General features: G+C 50.5%; 1 protein-coding gene across 3 annotated transcripts in view; it reads right to left on the reverse strand.

Annotated features, from left to right (window-relative positions):
• The window catches only part of TRAF5 (TNF receptor associated factor 5), a 49,163-nt gene extending 38,465 nt beyond the window's left edge, over nt 1–10,698 (reverse strand). The window contains exon 1 of one of the 3 annotated variants that reach the window (XM_055108424.2): nt 9,545–10,698. In XM_055108424.2, the coding sequence (XP_054964399.1) occupies nt 9,545–9,742 (198 nt within the window). In that variant the 5' untranslated portion in view covers nt 9,743–10,698. Of the gene's footprint in view, nt 1–8,854; nt 9,349–9,544 lie in introns of those variants that run through there. The other 2 variants (XM_003814195.4, XM_063597314.1) reach the window with 2 other exon arrangements.
• Between the last annotated feature and the right edge of the window lie 1,156 nt (nt 10,699–11,854).

Here is an 11,854-nt window from a genome sequence, read left to right on the forward strand (position 1 = left end):
TAAAGCCTGAGCAGCGCTCCCTCTGACACACTAATGTGAGCTAGCCTCTGGGTGAGGTGCCAAGTGGGAAGCTTTAGCCCAAGGGTAGCAGGCACCTGAGAAAGGGGAAATGCTGAGAAAAATGTATATAGGTAGCCAGCCAATAATTCAATGCAATCAACATTTATGGGGCCCTCATTTAGGTGCCAGGCATTGTACAAGGTGCTAGAGATCTAAAATCCCATTTGCCAGAGTCCTTTTCCAGAGACTTCATCATGCCAACACAATAACATAGCACAAAGCCAGCTGTTCCTTCTCAGCTCACTCTGTTCAATGTTGATTTTAAACCTTTCTCTCCTCCACAAACCTTGACCACTCCCTCCAGTCTCACCAGGAAACTCTACTTCCTTACTGCACAGCAAAAAAAAAACAGAGATCATCAGACCAGACCACCTCTACTTCCTGCCACCACACCTGCAAATCTCCCTGCATGGGGCCCCTGCTCTGCCCCTTCCCTGCCAGGGTGGCGGCAGAGGTGACCTCTGAATTAGGCCAATCTCCCCACCTGTCCTCCACCTCTCCTGGATTCCTGGTCTTTTTGCCACTCCTCATTTGAACAGAGAACCTTCCCACCTTACAGCCTTCGCCCTAAGGCTGGGTCTCCCTTTCCTCAAGCTGTTGTCTCTTCCGGAAACATCTTTTCCTCTCTCCCCACCTCTTGCTGAGCTAAACACATACAAGCCCAGATGAAGCCTCACATATGCAGCCATGCCTCTGTGTGCCTCCTCCATCAAGTTAGGGTCCCCCCCACTTAGGACATGCCCTTTAACCACCTGTACTTCTCCTTAACAGCACTTGCCGGGAATGTAAATAATTGTTTATGTAATTAATTATCTGTTCAATAATAGTCTTCCCCAGCACGAAGAAAGCAGTGCTGGAATTGTGTCTTATATTTTTCAAGGTGCAGACGCAGAGCAAGCACTTAAATATCTGTCAATTAACAGTTGCCACTTGGGGTGCCATAATGTTCTAGATACCGCAGGAGCTGTACATAGGTTGTCCCACTTAATTCACACAGCAGCCCACGTTTGCAGACCCTCATTGTATTATTCATCTTCATATTTTACAGATCAGGAACCCAAAGCTGAGGGGATGACACAATGTGTTCGAGGTACCACAGCTGGTAACTCTGGGTAGGGATTCAGGCCTGTCTGCTGTCAAAGCCACCATGTCACACTCACGTCTTACTCGCCACAGCTCACTCACTGCCTTAGATAAAGGAGGTGCTCAATCATGGGGGATGGATGGAATGACCAACTATATCATTTCCTTTGGTCTTTAGTCACCATTGAGACCTACAAGCAAGAATTACAATTCCTCTTTTCCCAATGAGGAAAATGGAGTTTGAGGGGTTCAAAGGGCCACACAGCAGTAGGAGGCCATGCTGGGCTGAAACCCAGGGCTTCTGGTTCTTTGTCTAGGGCAATTTTCTCTACAACATAACTATAGTTAGGCACTGGGAGGACAGGAAAGATGAGATTATGAAGGAAAGCTATGCAGAAACAAGTTAACACAGCAAGCCTAATACTGCTATCTCTAGAAAGTTCTGCTCGCAAGGATGGCCCCTGGCTGGTGTCTGGAACATGGATTTCAGTAAGGCTCCCACCACCTGAACTGCTAAGAGCGGCTCACTGTGCTTAAACCATCTAGGTAAACAATGTGTTTTGTTTTGTTTGTTTGTTTTGTTTTGAGACGGGGTCTCACTCTGTCCCCCAGGCTGGAGTGCAGTAGTGCGATCTCGGCTCTCTGCAACCTCCACCTCCTGGGTTCAAGTGATTCTCCTGCCTCAGCCTCCCAAGTAGCTGGGACTACAGGTGCGTGCCACCAAGCCCGGCTAATTTTTTGTATTTTTAGTAAAGACGTAGTTTCACCGTGTTAGCCAGGATGGTCTCAATCTCCTGACCTTGTGATCAGCCCGCCTCGGTCTCCCAAAGTGCTGGGATTACAGGCATGAGCCACCGCGCCCAGCCAATGTGTTTTATGTGGAACACCTGTTTTTCTTCTGGAGGCTGGAATTTTGACATGTGCTAGATGAAGGTATCTACATGACCAGCCCTTAGTAAAAACCTTGGGCACTGAGTCTCTAATGGGCTTCCCTGGTAGACAGTGCTTCACACCTGCTGTCACAATGCACTGCTGGAGAAATTCAGCACATCCTGTGTGATTCCCCCTCGGCAGTCCTTTGCAGAGTCTTTTCCAAGACTCTTTGAAGCTTGCACCTGGTCTCCCCTGGACTTTGCCCCATAAGCCTTTTCCCTTTGCTCATTTTGCTTTGTATTCTTTTGCTGAAATGAATCATAGCTGTGAGTATGACCATCTGCTGGACGCTGAATCCTGTAAGTTCTCCTAGCAAATCACTGAACCTGGGAATGGTCTTGGGGACCCCCAACAAAGAAGCCTAACAAGAGATGAATTTTGAATTTGTTTTGAAAAGAGTGGCAGGGGTATGGATTAATGGTTTTGAACAGGAGGCATTCTAGGCAGGAGAAATGATGTAAGAAAAGGTAGGCATAGGCAAGTCAGGTGTAGAAAGGCCTACACCTTTCCTTAGGCCGGGTACGGTGGCTTATACCTGTAATCCTAGCACTTTGGGAGGCCAAGACGGGCAGATCACTTGAAGCCAGGAGTTGAGACCAGCCTGGCTAACGTGGTGAAACCCCATCTCTACTAAAAATACAAAAATTAGCCAGGCCTGCTGGTGGGTGCCTGTAATCTCAGCTACTCGGGGGGCTGAGGTGACAGACTCGCTTGAACCCAGGAGGCGGAGGTTGCAGTGACCCGAGATTGCACCACTGCACTCCAGCCTGAACGACAGAGCAAGGCCCTATCTCGAAAAACAAAACAAGACTGGGCACGGTGGCTCACGCCTGTAATCCCAGCACTTTGGTAGGCCGAGTGGGGATCGGGGGGGAGTGGATCGCCTGAGGTTGGGAGTTCGAGACCAGCCTGGCCAGCATGGTGAAATCCCGTTTCTACTAAAAATACAAAACATAGCCAGGCATGGTGGCAGGCGCCTGTAATCCTAGCTACTCCAGAAGCTGAGGCAGGAGAATTGCTTGAACCCGGGAGGCGGAGGTTGCAGTGAGCCGAGCTGGCGCCACTGCCCTCCAGCCTGGGCAACAGAGCAAGACTCCGTCTCAAAAATAAAACAAAACAAAACAAAACAAAAAAAAGAAGGGCCTAGAGCTATTTAACAAGGCTTGAACAGAATTGATGAGAAAATCTAGCACTTCTGTTACGAGGTAGAAGAGATGAGGGCTAGAGAGGTCCACTTGTTAGGAAGATCCAGTGTAAGTGAAGTGAAAGTGAACCACTTAGTCATACATAGGCCCTATGGGAACTGTTAGTATCAAAGAGGTGGGGAAAGAAGTTAGCCTCTGGCTGTCCGCAGCTAATACATGGCAATAAATATCTCTAAGGGAGATCTGTGGGAATGATACAGATAATTTGAGGCAACATCCCAAAGTACTGACTTTTGAAATAAAACACCTTAACATAAGGAAATCAGTCTGCTCCCAAATAATCTACTTCCCATTCATTAAGGGTGACTAAAATGTTCTTCATCTTTTTAAAACATCTTTGCTCAAGTCCAATACTCCCCCTCCATTTCTCCTATCTACCCCCTCACTCCCTAGTGGGTTATTCCTGGAATAACTCCACCCAATGTTTTAATCACTTCTTTCATTCTGCATCTGCTGAGCATGTAAGCCTTTGCTTTATATTAAATTATTCTGCCTTTAACCCAGGGAGGCATGGTAAGTTTTCCTAGGTTGCATCATAGATATCAACCCAGCCTCTACCTCAGAAATCCTAAAATCATGAAGACAGAAGAGGCACCTTCATGGCTGCTGCTTAGCTTAGCCCCACCCACCTCCCTCCATCCTCCAGGGTCAAGGGTCTCCCTAACAGAAGCCTTAGAACACAGCCTGGCTGTTCTAAGCCATCCGCCTTAGTACAGGAGAACAGAAAGGGCTCTGGGTGGTGGCTTTGCATCAGGTCAACCTTATCCTGCTGTGCCTTCACATTGGATCCGGCTAAAGTAACTGGTCTGCTCCTGGCGATCAAGCCAGAGCTTGTATTTTTGTTTCCCAAATCTGTTTTATTTTTTCCTGTGTTGGCTCTCTGCCAAGCACTATTCTTCCTCCAAAGCTGCCGCCTGCTCTGCCCACAAGTCCTGAAAACTAGACTCCTGCCCTTGAAACCTGGTCCATGGGGCCCCAGCCTCTGAGGCTGCCTGCCCCCTCTGCCTGCCAAGAACTCATCCCAGCTTATCCCACCATACCCTGTCCCAGCCCAGCTTCCCTACCCTGGCCCCTGAGGTCTACCTGGTCCAGAGATGGCAAAGTGGCAGCAATAGGCTAGTTTCAATGATGGTCTACTCGCCCAGGTGCAGTGGCTCACACCTGTAATCCCAGCACTTTGGGAGGCCAAGGCAGGCGGATCACCTGAGGTCAGGAGTTTGAGACCAGCCTGCCCAACATGGTGAAACCCCATCTCTACTAAAAATACAAAAAATTAGCCGGCCGTGGTGGCGGATGCCTGTAATCCCAGCTACTTGGGAGGCTGAGGCAGGAGAACTACTTGAACCCGCGAGGCAGAGGTTGCAGTGAGCTGAGACTGTGCCACTGCACTACAGCCTGGGCAACAAGAGTGAAACTCCATCTCAAAAAAAAAAAAGATGGCCTGCTCTGACACACAGCAATTCTTCTGCTGGTTTTTAATTTAAATTTGAATGCCTTTAGGCTAGGCATGCAGTTTCCAGCTCCCCAGAAACCCCACAATGCTCTATGGCTATTAACCACATGGAAGGAGAAAACCAGTTTTACTGAATATCTGCCAGACTCCAGGCTCTGTGTATATATTGACTCATTTAATCTTTCCAGCAACCCCAAGTGGCACACATTACTATTTCTATTTACCAGTGGGAATACACACACTATGGAAGTTGGGCAACTTGCTCAGATTATATAACTACAACCAGCAAATCACAAACCCAGATATGAACCCAGGCCCACCAGATTCTGAAGTCCACACTGTTTCTACTACACCATCATTGAAAGTAGAAGGTTTTGACTAGGCTATGTATTAAAGAGGCCCCTCTGCAGCAGCATGAAAAGGAAAATTGAATACAGATGGACCTGGGGCAGGAAAATGAGTCAATGCTTAATTAAGGTTGCCCAGGAAAGAGTCCCTGTGGCCCTGAACTGGGAATAGACAGATCAGGACTGGCTGAGGGGGACAGGATAAAGGTGACTGAGGAACAGCAGCAATTTCTGCAACAGAGAGAACACAGAGAAAGAGGCGGCCTCGGACAAATGTCTAAGGTGCTTCTGAAACATCATGGCGAAGATTTTGAATATTGCAAATCATAGTGGCCAAGAAGATAACTGGGTGAGGGATGGAAATTTGATCAGCCTTTCCTTAAAAGTGTTGGTTTAAGTCTTGGGAATGGCCAAGGGCTCAAGGAGAGAAGCACAGAGAATTGAAATCCAACCTGAGGACCCAGCCTTGGCCCCATACCTGCACTTGCAGGACAGAGGAGGATAAGAAGCTGGAGGTCAAGGAAGGGAATGCTGGTGGGGACGGTGTAGCAACCTCCAAGGAGATAAGTAATAGCTGCAGCATGGGCTGGTATGGGCTGGTGACTGAGGAGTACCAGGTCCTGGAAACCTACACAGGACAATCAGAGCAGCGCAGCAGGTGCACGGTGCCGAGTGAGGAGCGAGTGCAAGAGCTGTCCACTCTTTACAGAAGCTTGTCAGTGAAAGAAAGAGAAGAGGGACTGGGGAAACATGGAGTCTTCTTACTAACAGAAAACTCAGCTTGTGGAGGAGGGAAGAAGTCTGTGGGAGGGAGGCAGGGAGGGAACCTGCCTCAGAGGGAGGAGGAGAGAGCTGACTTGGGAGTGTAGGTGGAAAAGGTGCTCTCGCCTTGTTCTGGAGGAGAGCACTTTCTCCTTGAGAGAAAAAAAAAAAAAGCCATGGAAAAAAATTCAGGAATGTTCTGAATTGGTAAGGAGGGAAGTTGATGGAGCCTGTGGTGTCAAGAAATGAGACGTGGGGCTCTGCTGAAAGTAAGTGAGATGGCAGCCTTTGCTCCACACAGATATCCTGGGAGGGCACTCACTGGGCTCTGTCACTTAATACTGGGTTTCTAAGACCTGCACATCACACGGATACTGCACAGTGTACAGACCATTTGCATGTATACTGCTTTTGCTACAGCACGATCCAAGCATGCACCACCACCTGCCTCCAGGTACAAATATGCAAAATGTGCTCACCACTGTCACTGTAAACAGACTGAGTTCCTCTGTCAGGACTAATGAGTACTTTCACTTTTATCTCCTGCCTGGTCCTCCATGCCACTTTCTCACAAGATAGGACTTGCTGGAGGCCATATGGGTCAAGGCTGCTGAGTGATCCTTCAAATAAAGCTTTCCTCTGGGCAAGGCAACAAATTCATGCCGGCCCACTCCTGGGTGGTGGCAGCAGCGGCAGCAGCAGCGGCGGCAGCGGCAGCAGCAGCAGAGGCCTGCCAGCTCTGAGGACTCCCTCTGCCCTGCAGCGTGTTCACCTCTGCCCCAACACACACAGATACTCACTTGCTACACCTCTGCTGGAGCTAGAACTCCTATCCAGAATCCCAGAAAAAGCCACAACCTGGGCAGAAAAAAGCTCTTCAGAGACTGAGTCAGACACTGACCCCTGATCAGTGACAAAGGTGTCAGGCAGCTTTTGATGACTGTCTCACTGGTTCTCTCATCCTCCTCCTGCCCAGAATCCTGGCTTCCTTTAATTAAGATACTATGGGAAAAGCACAGGAATTGGAGAAAGAAGACTTGGGATTAGGTCCTGCCCCATCCCTACATGCTGTGAGGTCTTTTAAATCACTTCTGAGCCTCAGCTTGCAACCAGGTAAAGTGGAAGGAATAGCATGTGCCTCTCCCTTCTCCTGAGGAGGTAGTGAGAAGTTAATCAGATGAGATGGGCTTCTCGTAAGCTGTACAGTGTTATTCTAATTTCTGGATTTAAGCAAGTCCTGCTGGGAGCTCAACCTCTCTCTGCCAAGCCTACCCAGCACTTGTTCCTGGCAGCTCAGACCCCAAGGGAGACGTACCCTGAATGAATTCAATTCGATTCAGCAAACATCTGTTTAGGCCTACTCTATGCTAGGTTCCAAGACACACATGAAAACAGACACGGGTCTTGCCCGGAGTTTGCCTGGCTAGGCAGAGCTAACAGAGTGGATGTCTGTTCTTGTGGTGGTTAGGCCAGAGTCTCCAGCAGAACTTGCTCCATGTTGCTGGGGACAGACCACAGAGGCATTATCAGAATCTGGGTCCCCTTGCTGACCCCTCAGACGGAGGAAGAGGTGGGCAGATATGGCTCTCTGAGAAGCCAGGGTGAGGGGCCTGGAGCAGGGGAACAAGACACCTCAATGCTCTGATCCTGGTCCAGCAGTGGAGCTCAGGGAGCTATTTACCCCCTCAGTGCTTCACCCTCACAATCTGAGAGATGTAGAGAATAAGCCTGCTCTAACTCATGAGGGCGTCATGGAGGACAAAATGAGAACAAAACGACAAGAACAAAGAGAAAATGCTTTGCAAAGGAACGAGCTTTACAAACAAATAATTATTTTTCCTTCAAGGTCCTCCCCAGTAAAGCTGAGCTAATCAGAGGAGGTTTGTCTAAGTACTGAGGTGCCTTTCCCACTGCAAGCCTAACAAGACTGACTCTGAGGCATCTAGCTCCCCGACTGTGCAAATCATCCCCACTGAAACATCCCAGTCCCTATCGTCAGGACGTTCAGTGGACGGCAGCTCTTTTCCACACTTTTTCCATCGCCCTACTACCCAAGTCCAGCGGGCTTGCTGCTGACAGAGGGAAATACCACCATCCTACCCTGCCCATCACAACAGGCCTCTCAGCCCAGAGGCCGTGGGAGAAGTCGCCTTCTCCATCACTTCCCCTGTTCCAGATGCTGGCTCAGACACTTTCTCCTGCCTCTGTCCAGGAGCCAGGGATCTGAGAGGTGATCCATTCCATAGAGTTACAACAAAAACAGTAACTGTAACAAAATCAAAAACCTTTACAGAAGCTAGGCGTTTTCCACTTCCATCTTACATCCATCGTTCCTGCAGCAATTTCTGTCTTTCTAGTTCAAATTAGAGTTAGGGATGGAAGTGTTTCCACCCAAACCATCAATTACATTAACACCCCTGTTTTCAGCTTTGTGAGTACATAAGGCAGAGCAGCTGCACTGGGATTTGAGAGGTCCTAGCCCAGCCTTTTGCTGCCTAAAATTATCTCGCACACACCCAAAACTGTTCTATTTCCAGAAATGGTTCAACTAATTTCTTTGCATCTCAGGTCTTCCAGAGCCCTTTTAAAATGCAAGTATCTCTGGAGGAAATAACCATATTCCACTGGCCCCAGCCCAGTTCTCACACAGCACCTGCCCAATAAATATTTACAGAATTAAACTGGTTACCAGATGCCTATCCTCACAGGAGGTGGGTCAGAGCCCAAGGCTATGGAGGGTGGGGGCTGCAGGGGCAGCCCTGGCAGGGAGCCTCGCCTGGTTTCACCAACCTCAATGCTCGCCTGAGGCAGCTCTGCCTGCCACAGCGAGATAACTGAGTTCTCATGAAAGTAAATCTGAAATACCCAAATATGGAAACTTAGCAGAAGGAGGCCGAATGAGCAGAGAAAGTCGGCCAGCCAGAGTGGCCCAGTGGGACCCGCAGCAAGAGCGTGGCCCCGAAAATTCTCAGAACCACCAAGACCCTGCAGAACAGGAACAAAGTGGAGACCATCTGGTACGGAGAACTCAGAATCTGCGAATTCTCTGGGTGCCTCCGGGCAACTCCTTCCACCTCTCGGAGCTTTGGTTTGCGTCAAGGTTCCTTAGAGCTCGCCTTCTGGGGGAGGGGGGGTAGCTGCTTTCTAAAGGAAGACGCGCAAACGAACAGCTGGTAGAGGCTTCCATTCCTTGCAATCCTGAAGTTTCATTCTGGAGTTGCTTTGATTGGAAAGCCCTGCAAAGGTGGAGAGGGTGCCTTCGGGTGCGGAAGGGGGCCAGGGCCTGGTCTGCAGTGCGGGTGTGCGGGACGTGCCTGAAGGTCCTCCCCGCCAGTGCACCCCGACGGAACCTGGCCCCTCCGGTCCACAGCCGCCCTCTGGATCAGCTCCCCAGCTCGGGACCCCCAGTCTCCGCCCTCGCCACACCTCTCCCCGGCTAAGAAACCCGCTCCGCACCGCTCCCGCTGTCCCCGGGCCGTCGGCGGTCACCTGCCCCGCCGGTCTCCCGCAAGCCCGGGCCCCTCCGCCTCCCCCGGCCCAGCCGCCGCCTCGCGCCCTCCCCGCCGGTCGGGGACCGGCCGGACGCCAGCAGGCGCTTTCGGTTTCAAAGTAACTGGGACGAGATGAAAAGCGCTCGTCGGTGTCCCCACCCCGGCCCTTCCTTCGCGAGGGTGCCCAGGGCGGCGACCCGCCGGACTCACGTGGGGCTCGGCGCGCGGGCTCCGCGAGGCCGGTCTGCAGGCGCGGCTGCTGCTCCTGGCTGCGGCCGGCGGCCGGCGGCGGCGGCGAAGCGGAGGCGAGGCCTGGGGCGGGGCCGGGGCGCGGGCGGAGGGGCGCGGGCGGGCGCAGGGGAAGAGCGGACGCGCAGGAAGGGGTCGGGAGGAGGCTGAGACCGTCATCCAGGCGGTTGGAAAGCTAACCTACCCGCTTCAGAACCGTTAGTATCTACAAGTCCAGTCATCTGATTTCCCTCACGTGCGTTTGAATTGTGGCCGTCTTGCTCTTCCGTCAGGCACAACAAGGCTCAGCCCGTCCTCTCCTTTGTTGACCCATTTGCTCAAGGCCTTGCTTGCGATCTGGTTCAAATCAGTCCTTCCCGGACTTTCCTTCAGGGTAGCACAAATTTGCCAGCCCTCCTCTTGCTGTTGGCCTAACACCAGCAATCTCTGAGAGTTGTAGAGCTCCCCGGTTGGCTTCCCAAACATCTCCTGTGGTCCTCAAAACAAGCTGGTGAAGTAGGCCTGGTCATCCCCATTTTACAGATGAGCTGTCTGAGGGCCAGAGCAGCAACGTGGAGTGACGTACCCAAGGTTAGACACGCTCAGCAAGCTCTGCAGCTGGAACTTGAATCCAGGTCTGCTGTCTGCCTGTCTCTCTCCCTCTCTCTATACGTATTTTTTATTTTATTTTATTTTTTGAGACGGAGTCTCGCTCTCACGCCAGGCTGGAGTGCGGTGACGCGATCTCGGCTCACTGCAACCCTGGCCTCCCAGGTTCAAGCAATTCTCCTGCCTCAGCCTCCCGAGTAGCTGGGATTACAAGCATGTGCCACCACGCCGGGCTAATTTTTGTACTTTTGGTAGAGACGGGGTTTCACCATGTTGGTCAGGCTGGTCTCATCTCTTGACCTTGTGATCCGCCTGCCTTGCCCTCCCAACAGGCGTGAGCCACCGCGCTTGGCCTGCGCACTCTTAGATACGGGCTCTTTCTTACAATATATTCTCTCCAAGGGCAATACATTCTATATAAATGAAATGGACCAAAATTCCAATTCTATCTAGATCCTTTACTTTCAGTTAGGCCACCGTGGGAAAAGTACTTAACTGCTCTGAGTTTCAGTTACCGTCCTCGTCAATAGAAGGGGAGAATAATACACACCTTGGGAGTCAAAAACTCAGATGTGCACAGGAGCTTGGCAGGAAACATACAGGAGGGAGGCAGAGGTTGTGGTCATGGAGAAAGGAGGGAGGCGCTGGTGCACTAAAGAGCAGGTGGAGGATCTAGTGGAGCAGCGACCACCCAGTGCCAGCCTATTGTTACCTGATCTCTTATTTCTCAAAAGAGCCAGAAATCCAGATCCAAACTTTTTTTGGTTGGTGAGTTAGATGAACCGCTCCGTGGGGGAGAGGCACTGGTGGGTGTTGCTTTGGGACTGTAGATCTGTCTCATAATCTTCTCATGAGAATTAAATGAGATGGCACTCCTGTACGCCTAACACAGAGTAGGTGCTTAGTGAACCCAAGTTCTCCTTCCTGTTCTGCCATACACTATACTTTCCCTCTCTTTTTGTGGGTGTGTATTTTTTGAGAGAGGTTCTCACTCTGTCACCCAGGCTGCAGTGCAGGGGCATGATCACAGCTCACTGCAGGCTGGATCTCCTGGGCTCAAGTAATTCTGCCGCTTCAGCCCCCAGAGTAGCTGGGACTACAGGCACACACCACTACGCCCACCTCCCCCAGCTCCTTTTTTCTTTTTTTTTTTTTTTGAAGAGATGGAGACTTACTATGTTGCCCAGGCTGGTCTCAAACTCCTGGGTTTAAGCGATCCTCCCACCTCGACCTCCCAAAGTGCTGGGATTAAATGTGCAAGCCACTACGTCCCACCCGCTTTCTCTTACAATTGCCTGCTTCTTGCCTCTCTTCTCATTACTTCCAAGCATAATAAAGTTGATACTGTTTTTTAGAAGTTATATCTCCTTTCACTGGCTGGAACATCAGTGTCTAGTATGCATACATGCAGGTATGCTCAGAATCCCTGGTCCTGTCATTGACTGTAATTTGCTTCTCTCTCCTACTCCTCTCCCCACCAACTAAATAAAGCAGTCAATTGTTCCAAAAATTACATCCAAGCCTTAAATATGATGGAATAAAACCTGGGATAGAGAGGTGGATCTTTATTGTGGTGGGAAATGGGGGCCGCATAACTCGAGGGCTGAGTCTAAGTGGAAAGGGTAAAGGAATTTTAGACGGGTATTAGTCAGAAGTCAGTAACATAGTCCCAATTCCCTGTTG

This window comes from Pan paniscus, chromosome 1, assembly GCF_029289425.2.
Source record: "Pan paniscus chromosome 1, NHGRI_mPanPan1-v2.0_pri, whole genome shotgun sequence".
Taxonomy (NCBI): Eukaryota; Metazoa; Chordata; class Mammalia; order Primates; family Hominidae; genus Pan; species Pan paniscus.